Source organism: Ostrinia nubilalis, chromosome 1, assembly GCF_963855985.1.
Source record: "Ostrinia nubilalis chromosome 1, ilOstNubi1.1, whole genome shotgun sequence".
Classification (NCBI taxonomy): domain Eukaryota; kingdom Metazoa; phylum Arthropoda; class Insecta; order Lepidoptera; family Crambidae; genus Ostrinia; species Ostrinia nubilalis.
This window is the reverse complement of record NC_087088.1, coordinates 13,794,296-13,814,492: the sequence shown is the minus strand read 5'-3', so window position 1 is coordinate 13,814,492 and position 20,197 is coordinate 13,794,296. Positions and strand designations below refer to the sequence as shown.

Here is a 20,197-nt window from a genome sequence, read left to right as displayed (position 1 = left end):
TCTATTATTTCCTAACTTATCCTACTTAAAACCTAATCCATTAAAGTTAGAAACACTAGACTTCAAAACTTGGTGACCTTCAAGATATTTGGAAAAGTTAACTTAACTTTGCGTTTAGCAGCTACCGAATAAAACTTCACTATCAATCGCTGTACCATAGTAGGCATTAAACATGAAAACGCAGCCACTTCTTTTACCTACAAAGAGTACGTGACGTGATACGCTGACCTACTCATAGGGAATACAAATCGATGCGATCTGCAGGTATCGCGGCTCCACAAGTTTAATCTAGTTACCGCACCAACACTCGGAGTAGGGAAAATCAGTCGGTCCGCGCAAGAGGCACAGAGCGCATGCCCGGCCCGCGCTCCCACGCGCCTGCGTACTCCAGACCTTACACTCCACGTAAAACACTCGATGGTAATCCTAAAACTAGGACGGGACATGTGTCGTAGTGCGTGAATGCCACTCAAAGCGTTAGGATAGGGGCCAAATTAGATTTAAGTGTTTCTGATGTGCAAGGTCGTATCGTCGGTGTTCCTGCTGCTTCTCGTGTCCCTCGAAAGTCGGGACTGCATCGCCAGTGCACATAATGATCCCAGAATATTGCTTAGCTCGTAAGTATATTGTGACTCCGATAACGCAAATATCGAGTACAACTTATCAGACTATCGCATAGATTTAAGCACAGTATTCAATTAAGAACAATACAATATCCTTTTATGTTATCAATTTCATTGACATAACGAAAATTGGGTACCAGGAGTAACCATTGTGATATCAATACAACTTTGAATAGTAATGTGATTGGACATTTGACTTCTTGTTTGGAAAAATGGAACTAATCAAATTAGGTAATACTACTGTTTCTGAAATGCCAATTTGTTTGTAGGTAATATTTTTATGAAAGCTTATTATGATAATTCAAAGATTGACATACCTAAACTCAACTAATGAGTGAATTTTATCATTGCACTAAGTAAGTTTTTATTTACTTAGTTGCTTTTTAGTTGCTGTTATCAAATTAATAGATGTCGTCATCAGAAACTAACAATCTTTCAGAATTACAATTTTTTAAGGTGAAAATCTATATACTTAACTACTTACTCGTACCTATCTAAAAAGTTAGAAAGTATCTTACTTATTCAATATTTTTATGGACATTCTGAGTATTGCTTATTACAGCAAAGTTTTGAAAATAATGCTTTTTACAGCGTGCAAGCATGGGCGGTCAAGCTTGGCACAGAATTATACCATTTCGGCGAGTTTATCACAAGAAAAAAGGAAGTGCAAGATGTAAGTTAATATCCAAAACAGTTTTATAATATTTATTGAACTTGCATTATTTTAATGTTGATAATTTCATTTTTATGGCTTTAGAGTTTCAAATCGGCTCAAATTGAGTCTCGAGATGGTGAAAAGCTAGTTCAAAGTATGTCTGATGATATACGCGCGATGATGGAACTCAAGATAAGCGCTGTCAAAAGAATAGTAGAAGCAGCAGAGAATATGGCCTTTGATAAACAAAATGAACCAGTACCTGAAGATTTCCAATTTTTCAACAGCAAAGAAATGGATGATCCGTACGACGAACACGCGATCACGACCACACAAGAGCCAGAATTCGTTTTTGAAAATTGGGTCGTAAGGCCACCGACTAAGAACGCTCATATGCATAACAATCCGCACTTTTCCGATATCCCCGTAAATATTAACTTCAGCAGTGTCCACATTCCAACAAATGTTTATGCTTGGGGTAAGAAACATAGAATAAAATTAATTGTTAACTAATTGACATAATAGGCAGAATAAAAAGTGTAGACTAATATACAATATTTTGTGTTTAGCACCAGAAGTCATAAAAGGAATTCATTGGTCAGAAGGATTAGACACACATTTTATAAACAACTACCAAAGTGATCCGACGCTATCATGGCAATACTTCGGCAGTTCTACTGGGTTTATGCGACACTACCCAGGTAAGAACAGACAAGTGCTCGTAATTTGTTTGCTAATTAGGAGCGTATTTCGTAATTATCAAATAATTTCAATTTCAGCGTTAAAATGGAGAGCAGATCCTGTCGATATTTATGACTGCCGAACAAGAGCTTGGTATATGGAAGCCGCAGCAAGCCCTAAGGATGTAGTAATTCTAGTAGATAGGAGTGGTTCTATGACTGGCCAACGGCGTGACATAGCTAAACATGTCGTTACTAATATTTTGGATACTCTTGGCAACAATGATTTTGTAAACGTTCTGACGTTTGCTAATACTGTGGAGGAAATAGTACCTTGCTTTGAAGACTCCCTTGTTCAGGTTGGTATTATTAGCAATATTTAGTATTTATCTTATAATTAAATTTATCACGGATTTTAATAGTTTTAATAAATAAACTTTTAGGCGACCTTGGGAAATCTTCGCGAGTTGAAATTAGGTCTTGACAACTTCGAAACAACGGAGATAGCAAACTTTTCAGCAGCTTTGACCCGTGCGTTTGAGCTTTTGGAAATGTATAGAAATAATAGCGGCGGAGCCAACTGCAACCAAGTAAGCTAAAATACAGTTAGATATTATCAAATTATTTGTCAAATCATCGGACAATATACCTACAATGGGATGAAATTTGTTCAGGCAATCATGCTGGTTACGGACGGCGTCCCATATAATTACAAGGAACTGTTCGAGAAGTACAACTGGAAGTACGATACTCCTGTGAGGGTGTTCACGTACCTGATAGGGCGTGAGGTAAAGGTAGTACCATTCCAGGTATTACTGTGTGTCGTAGTCATTGTGCGACCTGCATAATGCCTTCCCTTCGAACTTACCTACCAGTACACCTTGAATGTGGTACTCTTCTTGTCTATTGTCTATTTCTCTGTTTTTGTCAAAGCCAACGTGCATGTAAGTGGTAAAGTCTTGGATTAAACTCTTTCTTCCATCTTCATAACGCTTCCGCTTATAGTGTTTAGTTTTTTGTAGATAGTTTGGAATGTTTTGATTAGTGTTGGTTGTAGTGGTAGTATTGTGTCGTCCTAATTGTTATGATATTTAGAAGATCTGTAAATAGGTTTTTATATTATTTCAATTTATTTTTCAATATCAATTACAAGATATAGTAGGCCACTAATGAAGGCGCTGTAATTGTTATTATTTAGATTTTGATTTCTGAAATAGCCTTTTCTTCACGAGGCAATCGATGAACATCATAGTCACGATTAAGAAATAGGCGTCTCACATCACAAGCACACGTTCACTGGCAGATATTTGTGGGTTTGGAGAAGTAATTTGTGTGAGATGGCTGTAGGTGGCCGACGTGAGAGAAGTGAAGTGGATGGCGTGCGCGAATCGCGGCTACTACGTGCACCTGAGCACGCTAGCTGAGGTGCGGGAGCGCGTGCTAGAGCACGTCAATGTGCTGGCACGCCCGCTCGTGCTGCAGAGAGAGAAGCATCCTGTGGTCTGGACCCCAGTTTATGCTAACGTAACGGTACGTTTTAAGAATCTGGAACCCACGTTAAAGTTTACAAAACAGTAACATACACCTCACTATACTATCTACTTTTTTTCCAGGACCCAAAAGTTGCTGACTATTTATGGGATCAGCGAGAACGAGCTGAACAGAAGGAGCGTTTCATGAGTCAACGGCGGGATAAGAATCTTTTCAACTCAGCACAAGAACAAGATAGGCGATGGAGAATTACCCAGGTTTGAAAGATCTGTGCAATTCTTTAGCAGGCATATCTGCTAAGAATTTTGCAGAACTTATTTTCAAATTCTTTTGGAAAATTTGCAGATGAAACAGGGTCAGTATAGCGAACTTGGAAATTCCCAGTATCAATTGATGACCTCAGTTTCGATGCCAGTTTACGATCTTCGTCACAACGAGGTGTGTATTATACCAGTCACGTAATTTAATAAATGTATATGTGTTGATATACTTATAAGTCCCCCAAATAAATGAAAGATAATTCGGGTTGTTTGAGAAGGAGAATGTTGTGAGAAACCTACTCTTCTAGTTTTGTTTATTGGTGTTCGTCTAAATTTATTGTCCGTTTATATTTCATTTTCCTCTTCTCAGCTAACTCGATTAACTATCTATGTAAAGTCTTTTCTAAATTCTAAATTTCTGATTGTGCATGCCCAAAAACAAACCTATTGTTTATTTCAAAAAGATTATGTTCACAGATTGGTTTTACATTTTCTACTAATTGGACGTAAGCCCTGTCTCTTCTTATTTACTTTGAACTGAATCTATCATCTATTTCTTCTTAAATTTTTAAAATATCTTTTTAATAATACTCCGTTTTGTTTGATGGTTTCCCCTCAGAACATCACAGAGAATGTACTGATAAATGAAGCTTACTGGGTATCAGTTACAAAAGAGGTACTACACTTAGAAAGTTTTGATGATTTAATGTAAAGTTTTGCAAGATACAAGAGAGTTTTTATGATTTAGTTTTTTGGATTTCAGTAACGGTAAAGTCTTATTTGGCCCCGTTAGCGATGCATCTGTCCTCGACAGACGAGGACTGCGCCCGCGCGGCCTCGGTCGCCAGACTGCCATGTGTTGTTCAACCCTTATGGCTTACTGTAGTATTGTAGTTTTCTACTAGATCGTAGGCGTAGACCACTAGGGTGTTATGATAAACTTTTCTATCAATTATCAAATTAATTTTTCTATGCAAGAGTTATGATCTATATTCCACTACACACACTATCTAATAAAATAAATTATTTTGCCTGAATTTAGTGATGTCTTCGTAGAGACATTTTGAATTGACTTGTACAACGAAAAGTAAATGTAAATATTTTTGATGAGTATCGTGCCGCCCGACATATGACTCGTATGGGGCTTTTGTTACTTGAGCATTTGTTCAGTTTAAAGTTTTATCTTCTTCAGAATGACAAAACTTTTGATATTACTAAACATTTTAGTGTAAATAAAGTTTTCTCTTCCGAAGAGAGAACATTATGATTTCTAGTGCAGTTACTACAATGCATTTATCTATATGTTATTACGTTTTATTGCATTCGTACGTCCACAACCAATCGCAGTCCGTAGAGGAGAACGGCCAGAAGGAGGTAGGCCCATGCTCTCATAGATTACTACAACTCGGAGATGGATGTGTGGCGAAGGACGATCTGGGGGCTTTTATTGGCAGAGTGGCACTTCGATCAACACTACATTTGCCGTAACTACTTGATACTAACACAATCAGTACTTTCATACCTCTAACAGCCAATAACAGTCAGCATGATGAATTTGCTTTTGACTCTGAACCAAAGATTTTTTTGCTATCAAATACTTGTTGACAAAATTATATGGGGAAAATGGGGATACAACTGCATTGTTTTATCAGTCATTAAACTTGTTTCTTGTTTGCCCTTGTACTCACTAACTGCAATGTCGACAGATTCTTGCAAGGATCCAAAGGCTACTAAAGGCCTCTATCTACAACAGTAACGGTAGTGGGTTAATAGAATATAAAGAGTAGAGTTTTAATTTCATATGATTAAATTATGTAATATTTTGAGTAGATTTTGCTAGAACCTGTAATTATGAATACAATAAATTAGAAACCTCATAAAACGTAGTTCTATATGAAATATAGAACTTCGCCTAACGGGGCGTAGATGCTAAATATAAATTGTTGCTAGAGAACTAAGCAAGAGTTACATAATTATTGTAGCGTTTTAAGATGGCTATTACAGTGCCAAATAACATGATCGAGTAGTTAGAATGATTTTGACTGTTTATGGATAATAAACTTGTATATTAAGTCATGTATTTTAAATTGTCATGAAAAATGTTTGGTACATTTTTTTAGATTAGCATTAATATCAACGTAGAAAATAGTTTTAATCAAACATAATAATGCAATAAGGAAGAAATGATTTTATTAACTTAAGTTACATGAATTATGTACATTTGTAGAGTTTTGGATAAGATGTTTTAATGATTTTTAAATATTTCAGATGCGTATAGCTAGACTATTAGGTGTGGCGGGAACTGATGTCCCATTATCAGAAATACAAGCTCTCATGACTCCTTACAAGGTAACACTACTTTCTGAGGACTTAGTGTGAGTTTTTAAAACTCACACTCAGCCCACTGGTCTATCTACATAACATTTGATGTAAGTTTTACCCAATTATTATTATTTCCAGATTGGTGTCAACGGTTATGCTTTTATAGTAACGAATAACGGATACATACTGATTCATCCTGATTTACGGCCTGTGGTAAATAAATATTTTATTTCGGACGTAACTAAGTATTTTGTTTGTTTGTTTCTCAATTTTTGATGTAATCTATGTATTCTTTACAGTTTCAACAAATATTGAAACCCAGTTATAACAGCGTTGATATGATCGAAGTAGAACTTTTTGATGACGACAGAGGGCCAAGGAATTTCAGCAAAGAATTGACTGCGGTAACTATTATTATCACACATAATATTAAAAACTGTCTGTTAGTCAACCATATTATGTATTCGGTTTCAGAAGACATTTGTGAATTAAAATTAACCCAAATATTTCAGCTCCGAAAAGAAGTGATCGATCAGAAAACGGGTAACAAAATGATGAATACAAAGTACCACATGGACGACATGGTAAGTAGAGTGATATACGAGTAGAAGAAAGTATTCAGAAAATTATGTGAAAATCCGAAAGATAAAGACTTCGACAATACTAAAATGAAACGAGTTTGCATATTATGGCGAGTTCGTGTCCGAGAATCAACTCAAAGATTTAAAATACCTAAATACAAGCCTTGATGTAATTTACAGACGACGACATATTTAAGCATCTTACTCAATATACATAGTTGCAATAGGACTCAATAGGTGCCTATTTACATAAAAAAATGTATAACCTAAATGTATCAACCATGGTCGACAGAAAAGGGTGTCCCGTGGTAAGAAGCACTACTACTGGACTGGCATCAGCGACTCACCCTTCACTCTGGTGGTGGCCATCCCAGAGAACTACGGCCGGCACCGCATCACACCGCCGCCTACAGATGACATCCACCGCCTCTCGCTCACATCCAAGAACATTTCGGCGAGGCAGTACTTGTCCGACAAGTGGAGCGTTCACCCTGAATGGTAAGATGTAAAAAACTGAAAAGATAGCGAAGCGTATTTAAATTAAAAATAAACTAAGTTAAACAACGAATTTAATGTGTTACTGACTGGATAAAAACGTTTGGAATTCGATCTAAAGTTGCCATAAGCAGGATTGATTGTTACAGATCAAATTCAAATTCTTTATTGCTATCCCACACGTTAAATAGGATGTTCAAAATTATGTAGGACAGTATGGACCCTGTCAATCAACGTGGGTAATGCTACTGACAACCTAAACTCCTGGTATCGTACTATCGTCAACACACTAACAATATTTCACAAAATGAAGCTTATATTGTAAACTTGTCTCTCATAACTTCCAGGCTGTACTGCCGCCACTACGAGCGTAACTTCGCGACCGCAGAAGATGAGCTGCTGTATTTCCTCGAACGCGTGGCCAAGCCGGGCTGGAGGTGGCCGGCCAAGCCGCGCCCACCGGAGCACCACAAGAACAAACCCGGACACGAGCGACATAACAACGGTAAATAGACTTTATGGGCATGCAAATAAAGTATTAAGTTCGCAACTTCGCCTCTGCGGAAGACGAGCTGCTGTATTTCCTCGAGCGCGTAGCCAAGCCAGCTAAGCCGCGCCTGCCGGAGCACCACAAGAACAAACCCGGATGTGAGCGACATAACAACGGTTTGAGAATTTGTTCATGTGTGCATAGAAAAATATTCTGGTCCCAAATAGAATTGAAGAATGGTTACACTAAACTCTTCAAACAGTCTACGTGCGATAAGGCGTTCTTCGTCACATAGAGAAATATTGGGGGCTTGTAATAACTTATGTATTACTGAACTTCAGATTTAACACTGAAATAAAAACGTTGATGTTAGCTACAAAAAAATTCACCTAATGGACATCAAACCCTTTGATTTTACAGGCACTCCGGACGCCAAAGAACGCAATAAGGTATCGAACAGCACACCCAGGAATGAATACTACTGTGAGTGTTATTTTCATGCAAAGGACTATATCCAGTAACATATTATTATAATTTCTCAACAGGCAGATAATATTCTTATGATTATTTTCTTTTTAATTTTTCCAGGTGACCACGGTTTGATGCAGGCTTTAGTTTACGATGCCAGGAACACGGCCTGGTTCAACAAGACGATAGAGAGCTCTGCGTCTGATGACAAAGCGTAAGTTCTTACTTGCTTGCTATCATAAACGATAATTAATACTATTACATAATATGAATTAGATTTTGACAATAGGACATTTGAAGGTAAAGAAGCATTGAGCACACGAGGCTTATAATACCTCTTTCAAATAATATTTGCCGTAAATTCCTACAATATTTTTACATCTATTTCGAGTTATGATAAAAAGTCGATTGACAGTGAATCGTAATGGATAGGTAATAGGTATTATAATGTTAATTAATGCATGTAAAATATTTGTAACCTTTGCACAAGTGACTTACTTTGCACGTTTTATGTTACGTTCCACCTGGATAGCCCATTGACTAAAGTGATCGGATTATTGCCGAGGTAAAGTACTACGACGACCACTACGTTGTTGCATGATTGTTATTAACTAATTATTGAAAAAAACTATGTTAAATGTTAAGACTATTTAAAAGAAAAGTGTAAGGTACCTACATACCACCGATTAAACGATTGGTACTTGAATTTGGCCATTGAGTTAAATGAGCTTTAAAAGCAGAACTTTTACTTCTATCTTCTATTACTTCTTATAATAAAACATGAAATCAAGCTACGTTTTTACGATAGGGTATTTCTCGACCTAACTAATACTTACAAGCGTCCGGGATGGTATGTATTACAATGTTTTAAGAGCTGCTTTTGGATAAGTAAGTATAAACATTAGTATGTTAACATTTTAAATGTTAAGAGAGGTGATGTCGTGATTTGTACTAGGAACATTTACAATGTTTACCATGATTACCTCATGTATGGCTCTCCCTGCCATGATTACCTCCTGAAAACCCACAACGACTTTGACATACGCACTTGTTAACTTTGTTGAAACATTGACGATAAATATTGGGTCTAAAAAAGCTCGCGTGAACATTCCTTCTGTTGGTCAGTGGTACTGACGGATGACCGAAATCTTTCAAGACACCAAAACATTAACTTAACTAATAATGGTAATTGTTGTCTTAGGGCGGAGTTCATTCAGCGGTTCGGACACATCGTCGCGTTCCTGTCGACCCACAGCGGACTGACCCGGTGGCAAACACATCCAGCCAAGGACCAAGATGACAAGTAAGTACCTATTGCCCATTCGAACTCCTTATTTGTGAGACCGTAACATTCTTATTTCTAAAGTAAACATGTAGCTACTGAGGATAAAATGTGGTATGTACTATGAACCTGTGAAGTAAACACGCCAAAACATGTTGAAACAATGGGTAATTTTCGACAGGCCTGAATTCGGAAAACAGTTCCCGCGTTCTATCGACGAAGTGTGGTATCGTCGCGCCGTGGAGCAACACTACATAGACCCATTGAGCTACGTGTACAGTGTAGTTATGAACACGGATAAATTCCCCTTGAACGTGAGCCAGGCCATGATCACGGCATCACACGCGGTCTTCCACGGAGACACGCATAGGAAGGCTCCCGCAGCTGTCGTGGGCTTTCAGTTCAAGCATGAGAGACTGAGCGAGTGGTTCGAGAATATTACTTCTTCAGTAAGTACTCTCTTCTTCTGCCAGTAACATAATAACTGTTTTCTTTTAATTTATTGCACAATGATAGACCACGGACTTACGTTTCTTTCAGTGCGAACACAACAAGGAATGTGTAACATGTTTAAGTGAAGGTTGGGACTGCTTCTTAGTGGACAATAACGGTTGGATAGTAGTCAGCGAAGATGCTAAACAAACTGGACAGTTCTTCGGGAAAGTAAGTTTAATTCTAAATAACATTCGTAAACGGAAAGACTAAGAGCTATGGTGATTTGAAGTTTTCCTCAATGGTTTATTGTAACTCCTTGATGTATCAATGTCATCTATCGTTACTTTTATTCCACAGATTCGTCCAGATATCATGTCCAAGTTGATAGAAGAGGAAGTGTACAAGGCCGTGCATATCGTGGATTACCAAGCAGTTTGTTTCAGAGAGAGAAAAACTACTAATTTCGCATCAGTTTTAACAACGGTTATATTTTTAACACGCTATTGTAATTTTTATTCTGTCTAGCCAATTTATTCTGATTGGTAATCAATCCAGAATGATGATGTGAGGCCCCATTTCCGCCGTGGGCGGCATTCTATTTTTTGCATCTTGTTTATTGGCGATCGTAGTTCAATAGTAGCGTTCACATGGCCGTAAAAAAACCAAATCCTGGATCTCACAGTCTAGGAAAAATAGGATTCGTTTGATCATTCATGATTGAATATTTCAATCAGATATTCACTCGAGCGTTACGCAAATTCGGAATGGCGGAGCATGCAGCGGGGCGTTCAACGGCATTAATTAAGCGTTCAATAATTGACCAATCAGAAACGGCTCTCAAAGGAAAGTGTCATTACAGGAATGATCGGTGAATTTAATAATTATAATGATTTGTGTAAATGCTTTATCGAAGAAACACAAAGGTATAATAACCCACAACATACATAGAAACTGGTAACAACGCCTGAAGATCCGAAATGTGTAAATGTAGCTAAGCATACACTATTTGCTGAATGAATTGAGTTTAAGGCAATAAGGGGTCATCTACATCGCGATATAAACAGGATGCAAACTATTGCGCAGCATTTGTAAAATCTTTGTAGAATTTCTGAGTTTGGGGAATGGTCCCTGATTTGTTTGATTCTTACAGCCACTAGAAAATATGCGGATGGTAATGGCATGGATCCTAGCGAGTGCCATCTGGCTCTACAACTCCATCGCCGTGACCGTCGCCCAAGCTTCAGGTTACCCTGCTCTGGACTACGGTAAGAAATTAAACAAGAGGACATGGAATTGTAGCTTGTGTAGCTAACTACAACTGATGAAAGAAATGAAAGTGTAATTTCTGTTAATACTTAGATAACTTGGCTGAATGTTTTGAATGGAATATAAGCCTTATGCGATGTCAGCATGATTTGTGAAATCGCATGACGACAATCTTCTCTTAAACTTGACTCGAAATTATTATCAAAATTACACATTTTAACACACGTTAAGAAAAATCAACCGATTCGAGCAAACAACAAAATACCAAAAATTGTTTATCACTGAACACTTCAGTAAGCAGTAGATAGAACTAAGGAACCCACAAAGCAATAAATGGAATAATGCAGCTGCTCCACACAGTAAAAAGCACCGAAACGAAATTAGTAGTTCACCAAAATTCAACAATGGAGTCTACAATTGGTCGTAGAATTTAAAACTAGTAGTAATGACTCCATCTTGTTTTCAGAGTATGTTACACCCACTGGTGAGTCATAGAATGAGCACAGTAGTCTCTTTCGTAGACACTTCAGCAATTTTTACACTAAATTTGTAGTTTAGGTATGTGCATGGTTTATTGAGCATTGACTTCTAGGATTAGAACGGGGTACACTATCAATCATCATATGGAAGAAGGGAGATTCATGGATACCATACGACTAGGTATATTAGATTTCGCTTTATACTTACTTTAATAGAAAATGTAAAAAAGGATGAAAGATCTCTTGAGACTTTCTTGAATTGACATGTCAAGAATGCAGTCCAGTTTCTTCTTCCTCTAATTAATATTTGTTTTGTACTTAGTTACGTTAATGTTTAAGTATATTCAGCTTATGGGACGAAATAAGTAATCAAACTATATTGATGCGAAACTTTAATGCCACGAGGTAATTAATAAATAAGACCTTTTAATTATGCATCGCGGAAAAACTGTAATAAACAACAACCAAATGAAGAAGTACATACTAAATATACTGCATGAACCTTTAGTTATCTCTAAAATTACAACAAACATATTTTTATTCAAATTTCATCACATTTATAACATGCCTTTATGCAGGCATGTTATAAATGTGATGAAATGTTTTTCAGCAGTGTAAATGGGCTTTAGATTTTTTTTCTTAATTTTATCTAACCTAACTAAACAATAGCCATATAAACGATAGTTTTGTATAGTCTTTGTAAGTAGCTATTGATTTTGTTATGTACTTAAACGAAGGTTTCAATGCATTCTTTTATTTTTTCTGAAACGCGTCAGTAGGTTATGAAATTCTTAAAATTACTTAGTACTACCACTTTAGGTCCACCGTACATCATCATTAGCCTCCGATTCTCCAGTAGTGGACATTACCATGGAACGGCATTAATGGTTTGTAAGAATATTTATAAATAGAGGTAGGAAGATAGGATGAAGAACGCGTTTCAGATTCAGCTTGGTCTAGTTGCATGTCTTTCCCACTATAGTATAAGGCGCAACATTTTTATAATTCTCAGTCATGCATGAGTTCTCGCGGTTTTTATCTAAACTTTTATTTCCAAAACAGCTTACCAGAGCTACGAAAACGATGAAGAAATGTACGAATACTCTTCGAGGCCGCCTTCAAAAGGGCAAGAGAGGGATTTTGAGAAACTTGTTCTGATAAATAGGACAAGACCTACTCCGTGCGACCGAGAAATGTATCTTTACCAGCTTGAGTACAGCAATTTGGATGACAAACTCAACCAGCCAGTGGCCAACTGTGAGAGGCCTTATTATGTGCAGTTAGTTAATTATACGAATATGCTGATGATAGTGGTGGACTCGGTCTGCCCGAAAGGAGAGGGGCCGATCATGTCGATCGATCCGACGGAGGTGCAATACAATGAGTCGCTGCCGTGTTTGAAACACATGCACCCTCTGTATAGAAAGCAACCGACATCTTGCATCAGGAATCATACCGAAGTGAGTATGTTTACATCAATCTAAACTAACACAAATTAACATATGTATTTAATATTATGTACCTACTGTAGATCAATTAGACGCTTTTGAATTAGAGATTTTGGGTTCAATTTCTATGTGGAAAACTAACAATAGGTATAACGTTGTGTATTCGTCCCTAGTTCGATTAAGACATTGTATACGGAAATATTATTTCTTGATTGAAATCCGTCCGGTATTTTTTGTTTATTTCTGTCTATGAATTTCGAAAAATCAAAACGGTTGTGAAATAATGTTCGTTTATTTTCAGGAAAGTAATATTGATATGTGCGGGCGATGCAGTTTGCTTCAGCGCAATACGGTTTGGCTCTCGCTGATCTTCATGCTTCGTTATTTTTAAATCGTGAATACAGAGAAACATTTTAATTTACCATCATCAAAGAATTTAATATTTTACAGATTTATTAAACTATGAAATGTTGTTTAATTTTTATTGTTGCATAGCTAGTACAGTTTATTAAGCTGTTACATGACATGAAACATCTAGTCTTTATTACTTAGAAATGATAAATATTTTTTAGAATAAACTAGAAATTATACATGTCATTCCTACATATCGTAAAAATAATAAATTACCTTATTAAAACAATGTTATTTTGTTGATAAAATAATTTATTATAGGATGCTCCAAAGGTGCCACAAGTAGAAGGCATTTCATTTTCATATCAGATGTCACATTATTCTAAATTTTAAAGAATTTTATTTGAGCTAAATGTGAGAATGAGGATTTAAAAAAAATATTAAAAAAGTTAAGCATTTTTATAAGAATTGGCTTTTGCATTGTAATTTGAACAATAAAATTATCTCAACTTTGTTAACTTAAATATTTAATTAAAAGGTGTAAAATTGATTTTATTACATTTAATCCGTCCTAGAGTTCTTCAATGTTTAAATTGGAATCAAACTTTACAAGCTCAGGGCAAGTATTAGCTAGCAGATAACTTTAAACAAAGTCATTTAAACAATAAATTGTATCATTTATTTACAGAGTTCTTTATTTATGAATGTGTGTTGAATGGAAATTATCTACTTGTAAATTATATTAGAATTTAGTATTTTGAATCTCTTGTCTTTATGTGGAAACTAGAAGTATCAGATTATATTTGTTTTAAATATTCAAATGTGATTCATTAATTTGGTACAAAATAAACTACATATTGTACATAACATGGTTTTATTAAATAAATATACTAATGAATAATATTTACAAATGAATTATAACAACTTACATTAATTAACCGCTGCCTTCATATTTTTTGGTGAATTCCTGGATCTCTTCAATGAGGGCCTGATACCGCTGCTGCTTGAGCAGATTTTCTTGGAGCTGTTCAAGCTGTTCTCCACCCTCCATAAAAGTCTTAAGGCTGTGTAGGGTGCTGCCTCCATCTCGGTGTTCTGTTACCCTGTCCTGGGGGTAGTTGTATGTTCTAATTTTTTCATTTCTGTTGCCCGACCCAACCTGAAACAAAAGAAATGAAAATTCATAGTATTGCCTTAATCACCAGTAGTGTTATTTTAAAAAAATGTGTTAGAGAAATTGTCCTGTATTAATAATGATTATTGTGAGTGAATATTGATGGGTGAATAAAGAATTTTAAAAATCTATCTAAAAAGATAACATACCTGTGACTTCCTCTGTTGCTGAGTTTTTGATGTTTGCTCCTCCACCTGTTTCTGAAGAAGGACAGTTCTTAGTTTCTGCATTGCTATTTCTTTGTTTTTGATTTGTGACCGGCCTTCTTGGCATTCCACCACTGTGCCTGTCGGGACATGTATGAGTCGAACTGCACTGTCTGTAGTGTTCACATGCTGACCACCTGCACCACTTGCTCGTTTCGTTTCTATCGTTATATCTCTCTCCGGAATGTTCAACTCAATTTCAGTAGGCTGAGGAAGAACTGCAACAGATACTGTGCTCGTGTGAATTCGTCCACCCTTTTCAGTAGCTGGGATTCTTTGAACGCGATGCACTCCTGCCTCCATCGACATTAACTCTGGCACCCCATAACCACTTATCAACATCGACGCTTTTCTAATCCCTCCTATATCTGATTTTTCAAAAGACGCGATATCCACTTCCCAATCTTTGTAGTTGGCATAAGATTCATACAGCTCAAAGAGTTCTCGAGCAAATAACATCGCTTCTTGACCGCCGGCACCGGCAGTGACCTCTAATAGGATACCTCCTTCTGAAAGATTAGGCTCTAGCAAAACCGACTGTAATTCGCTGTCTATTTCCTTTATGCGTTTGAGATATATCTGCGCCTCCTCCTTAATCATTTTCCTTACTTCCTCGTCCTCATTTTCCTTTTTATTAAGCTCCTTTAGAGATTCTATGCTATCATACAAAGTGATTCTTTGATCAAGAACATTGACGATTGGTTTAATCTCATAGAGCCTCTGATTTTCCTCTGCTGACCGTCGAGATTTGGTGTGAAGTTCATCGTGTTCAAGCATTAAATGTTTCAAGTACTTCTGGACAGCAGGATCTGATAAATTCACGGCATTTTGAGAATAACATTTACGAAGTAAAGAAAACTTTTCAACATTACATAATGGTCTATTGAATAAGTATCTCAAAAGCGACATGATGGTTTTTCAATTTTAAGTTCACTGTACTATTATTAACTGTTTAAAACGAAATAATTCCAATTAAATTGATTTCAAAATAACCTGAATCCTTTCGTTTGAGGTTACTTCATAGAGAAAAGTAATACATAGGAAATAGAGAACCCTCTCTGTCAAATTTTTGAGCCTACTAATTGACAGCCTGGTGTTAAATTCCCTGTACTTAACCCTACGTACGTAACGCTCACATACATACATAGTACACGCACACATACATACATAAAGTCCACGCACACATACACACAGTTCACGCACACATAGACCCTCATAACCTTCAAAGAATTATTGTTTTTATGATGTACAATGTAGAATTTTTTCAAATCCATTATTTTGAAAATATTTATCTTTATGGTGTACGTATTGTATTATTTTCAAAACAATGGATTTGGAAAAATTCTACATTGCACATGGAAATGCAAATAAGTAAACAAAAACTTTTGAATTTAATAATTTTACTTTATTTATGAACACATATAATATTATACACCAAAAGCGTCTTTTCGCAAAGTTTTCAACAACACTAAAAAAGCATTTGCACATTGAGAAAACTCAGACCACTTGTGAACATAACAGAAAGTTTCTTCGCGATTCACGAAGGAACGAACAAAACTCCGATGAACCAGAACAGCAGCAGGTACGAAGGAATGAACTTGAATTTGACTCGACGACTCTTCAATACTTTAATAGGGCCACAGAAAACTTAAATGATGGCTAAGAAAACAAGAATGCATTTAACATAACAAAAACAACACCGGCCATTTTGGAGGAAAAACAAAGTTGCCATATGTTAAATAGTAATTTCTACTACTCTATTATGTAAATTATAACAAAAATGTCAATGTTCAGTTTTAAATTAAAACAAATTAATTTCATTTAAAAAAAAGTTTTCACATTGTAATTAACAATATTCTCAAATATATTTTAATTAAGAAAAAAATGAAAATATGAAGGAAACAGGAGCAGCGACATCTAGAGCGTTTTAGGGTAGTTAAAAAGTATTTGAATTTATTCACCGATGTCGCTGTTTGGAAGCAAGTTTCACTTCGATGACCGTTGTATGGAAGTTTCCACACCCTGGGTTACTTTCTGGTAAACGTCAATAAACTGTCATTACTGTCGTCAACACAGTTTTTTATTCTACTAAAAACCGTTTCGTTTATTCATTGTTACTAGACAGAACTTAAAATTATATTTAAATAAAAAAATTAAAGGCATGATAAGAGAAAATAAATGTATTATTGAATTAGATGACAGTATGCTTAAATGTTTTATTTTAAGTTAAATTTTTTAAATATTGTCTGTAACTTTTATTCCAAGTAGCACAAAATAAAGACAATCGTAAAAAGCGCCATCTACATTTTCGATCCAAGTTTAACTAGAGACAAGAAGTTCATAAATAAAACATAGATGTCATTGTAAACCCTTTTGTTTGGTCCAAGTTGTTTGTTACCCTAGCAATCCAGCATGAGATGAGACGATGATGAAATAAAATAAAAACAAAAAACAGTCACCAAAATTAACGAAAATATTAAAACAAATGAATAAAAAAAATATAGGCCAGTCAGCATTTTTTTTCAAAAGTTGATAAAAAGTCATACTTACTTAGGTACTTATTTATTACCTCACCTAACCAGCCTGTATTTACTTAGGATAAAAAAGGGTTAATGAACAACTTAAATTAGACATAGGGAAGAAAAAGAAACGAAAAAGGGGAACAAGCTCTGAATGAAGCAGAGATCTAAAACAGAATAATTATTATTTAGAGTATTATATCGGAACTTGGAACTAATTTTTCTGGTGTTACGAAGTCACGGTAATTTGGGTAGCCCAAGTGATGCTCTACCTCTGGGGTGCGATGGTAAGGGACATCCTCGTGGTGCACCCTGGGCAACGTCCACGTGGTCTGTTCACGCGGGCGGACAGGCGCGGATCCAGCCCTCAAAAAAGGTTGTGGGCACAGCCACCAAAAATTAGCAAAGTGAGAGTTGGATTGGAGTACCTACGAACTCACTCACGCTCAATTTTTTAAAGGCTTTTATCATCAGCCTATCGATCTTATCAATAGATGATAATTAAAACAAGCAAATTAGGGTTGTGGGCATGCCCACAGTGCCCACAACGGTGGATCCGCGCCTGCGGGCGGATAACTTCTCACCTGCGCGGCAGGTCTTGTCGACTCGGCGGGCCTGTCGGGCAACCCGTAACCCACAATTGAGTGGGCCAGGGGCCGTCGAGGCATTTGCCTGGGCCACGATGCAGGGGACATCTTTAAAAACCCCCACAGGTGGGGGTTGGCGGGGCGTTTGCCCGGGCCCCATTCTTTGGAGGGCCGCTCTCGGTACTTCTCTGATCAGCAGAGCTGATTGAGCAGCGGCATGGAGCAGACCGTAACCCGCTACGGCGGGCCGGGGGGGTCCTGTTGTACCAGGGCCGCGAGGAAAAAACCTCTTTAAAAAACTTTCATAGCGCTCGTGAGCGCTATGAAACCGCTGGGAAGGGGTTTCTTTGTTCAACAATCACGTCGAAACTAATGGACGTAGACTAATAAATTTACATTCGTTTTGTAGAATAGCTCAAATACTAAATACAATGCAAAAAAAAACATACTTTAATGACCTGGTTTTTCTTGTGTTGGAAAATGACTGAAAAAGAAGTGAAAAAAGTCATGTATTTTTCTAATTAAATCCATTCTTACTCCCTTAAAATGTATGAAACTTGTATCTGTTTTCTACTTCTACTAATAGATAATTTTATTGGCTATCGCATGATATAAAATATAAGCTTATTAATGTTAAGCTAATCACGCTTTTACTTGTTTTTGAAGGAAGAGGTGAAAACTAAAAATTAAAAAAAAATAAAACCGACTCCAAAAAACCTACACTAAAACGTAGAAAAATAATCACTAATTACCTACTTATTTATTAGGACGAATTATTAATATTTATGTAGGTATACCATGATTGATACTTCTGGAGTCGGTGCCAAGATTATAAAACATGTAAAGTTTGCCTGCACCGACTCCAAAAGTATCAATCATGGTATACCTACATAATATTAATAATTCGTCCTAATAAATAAGTAGGTAATTAGTGATTATTTTTCTACGTTTTAGTGTAGGTTTTTTGGAGTCGGTTTTATTTTTTTTTATAAAATTTTACTTATTTCTTGCTTTTTAGTTAACTAATTATTACCTTGATGTTACCACTGAAGGTAGGCAGTACACTGAGACCAAAAAAAAATTGGTTCATAATCGGCGGAGATATTGCGTATAAAAAAGTTCATCCCCAATTTTCCACCCTTGGGGGTGAAATATTTTCTTCAAATTCGCATGAAACCACCCTTTTGATAATACCTATTCAACAAAAAAATAATCGTTCAAATTGGTTTATAATCGGCGGAGATATTGCGTATAAAAAAGTTCATCCCCAATTTTCCACCCTAGGGGGTTGTTTTTTTTATTATTAAATTTAAATGGGACCACCCTTGAGGTATCACCTATACACCGAAAAAAGATTTGTTCAAATCGGTACATAATTGGCGGAGTTATCGCGTAACAAACATAGAAAAAAAAAAAAAAAAAAAAAAAAACATACGGGTCGAATTGAGAACCTCCTCCTTTTTTGAAGTCGGTTGAAAACTTAAATCCATGTAATTTTTCGAGAAATGGGTCAGGCCCCAAATTTGAAGTATTTTCATCGATAAAATTGTCCATAGATTACGCCCGTAAAGTTTGATCACTACATGCCCGGACACACTGTATAGATTTACCTATGGAAAGCATTGGTTTTAGGCTTGACTTGTAAGGGTATTATCAAGAGATGAGTGCCATGTGGCTCATCGGTGGTGCTAAATTTTTATGGAAGCTGGAATCATTGAATTTTCGGATAGATCCAGTTTATTCTGTACCTATTATTGATACCGTTTCATAGAGCACGTGAAGCACTTTCAGGACCAGTAACCACTTTTTCGATATCTTGTGTAGTCTACCTAAAGAGTAGCGGAGAGTTGTAGCCGGCTCTACAACCGATACCGACCGAAGTGAACAACGCCTCAACGTGACCACGACCGCTCTACCAAGAGCGAAACGAATAAGAAGAAGAAGAGGTTAGTCTAGAAACAATCGAGTGAGATCACTAATCATTTCCACCCTATATAACATCACCCTACAGCCAATAGGGGCGTAAAAGGTACGTAGGTACATAAAACGTATGTAGGTACTTACTTAGGGTCTTCAATTTGTGAACTAAGAATGAAAGAGCACTAGACTTGAAAATAATAATGACACCTAAATACCTACCCATCTACTTAAAGTTGCCACTTCCTAAAATTCAAGACAACAGGCTTTCGCTAATTACAGGCGCAGCTTCAAACAAAAGCTGCGAATCAATTTGCAGCGCTTAGCGGAATGGCATACCAAACATTTCCTTTAGACGACGTTTACCACATCGACCGCAACGACGCGCCTATTGATAGAATTGTTAGTTCCACAATGAGAGCTTCCTCCTGTAACCACAGGACCGTCACTCGGCTGTTCCACATTCTT

The 20,197-nt window shown here is 36.6% G+C and overlaps 2 protein-coding genes across 9 annotated transcripts; one reads left to right on the top strand and one right to left on the bottom strand.

Moving 5' to 3' along the window:
• The first annotated feature begins 270 nt into the window (after positions 1-270).
• LOC135073307 (voltage-dependent calcium channel subunit alpha-2/delta-3) lies at positions 271-14,129 on the top strand. Of its 8 annotated transcripts, none has more exons than XM_063967441.1 (28): positions 271-617; positions 1,215-1,296; positions 1,381-1,756; positions 1,848-1,979; positions 2,058-2,317; positions 2,402-2,548; positions 2,633-2,746; positions 3,306-3,488; positions 3,572-3,706; positions 3,795-3,887; positions 4,329-4,385; positions 5,057-5,083; positions 5,978-6,058; positions 6,170-6,244; positions 6,331-6,435; positions 6,544-6,615; positions 6,905-7,110; positions 7,455-7,612; positions 8,018-8,080; positions 8,186-8,279; positions 9,267-9,368; positions 9,529-9,796; positions 9,888-10,010; positions 10,140-10,265; positions 10,933-11,047; positions 11,515-11,532; positions 12,590-12,987; positions 13,277-14,129. In XM_063967441.1, the coding sequence occupies exons 1-28, from the start codon at positions 514-516 to the stop codon at positions 13,364-13,366; spliced, it is 3,804 nt and encodes a 1,267-aa protein (XP_063823511.1). In that variant the 5' UTR covers positions 271-513; the 3' UTR covers positions 13,367-14,129. The 8 variants fall into 8 exon arrangements, with proteins under 8 accessions (XP_063823511.1, XP_063823502.1, XP_063823561.1 ...); XM_063967432.1 differs by having other exon boundaries at positions 272-617; positions 2,633-2,752; positions 13,277-14,128; XM_063967491.1 differs by lacking the exon at positions 5,057-5,083 and having other exon boundaries at positions 272-617; positions 13,277-14,128.
• A 54-nt stretch (positions 14,130-14,183) lies between these two features.
• Positions 14,184-15,720, bottom strand: LOC135073348 (peptide chain release factor 1-like, mitochondrial). The gene is made up of 2 exons (XM_063967502.1): positions 14,650-15,720; positions 14,184-14,485 (listed from the first exon to the last, which is right to left on the bottom strand). Exons 1-2 carry the CDS (start codon positions 15,613-15,615, stop codon positions 14,261-14,263), a joined length of 1,191 nt encoding a protein of 396 aa, XP_063823572.1. The 5' UTR covers positions 15,616-15,720; the 3' UTR covers positions 14,184-14,260.
• Positions 15,721-20,197: the final 4,477 nt, after the last annotated feature.

Coding starts and splice junctions, on each gene's coding strand:
- LOC135073307 (XM_063967432.1), top strand. CDS start 514: ATGTGCAAGGTCGTATCGTCGGTGTTCCTGCTGCTTCTCGTGTCCCTC. Junction 3,888..4,328: donor ACGATCTTCGTCACAACGAG/GTGTGTATTATA, acceptor GTTTCCCCTCAG/AACATCACAGAGAATGTACT. Junction 6,245..6,330: donor ATCCTGATTTACGGCCTGTG/GTAAATAAATAT, acceptor TATTCTTTACAG/TTTCAACAAATATTGAAACC.
- LOC135073348 (XM_063967502.1), bottom strand. CDS start 15,615: ATGTCGCTTTTGAGATACTTATTCAATAGACCATTATGTAATGTTGAA. Junction 14,486..14,649: donor AGCAACAGAGGAAGTCACAG/GTATGTTATCTT, acceptor CTTTTGTTTCAG/GTTGGGTCGGGCAACAGAAA.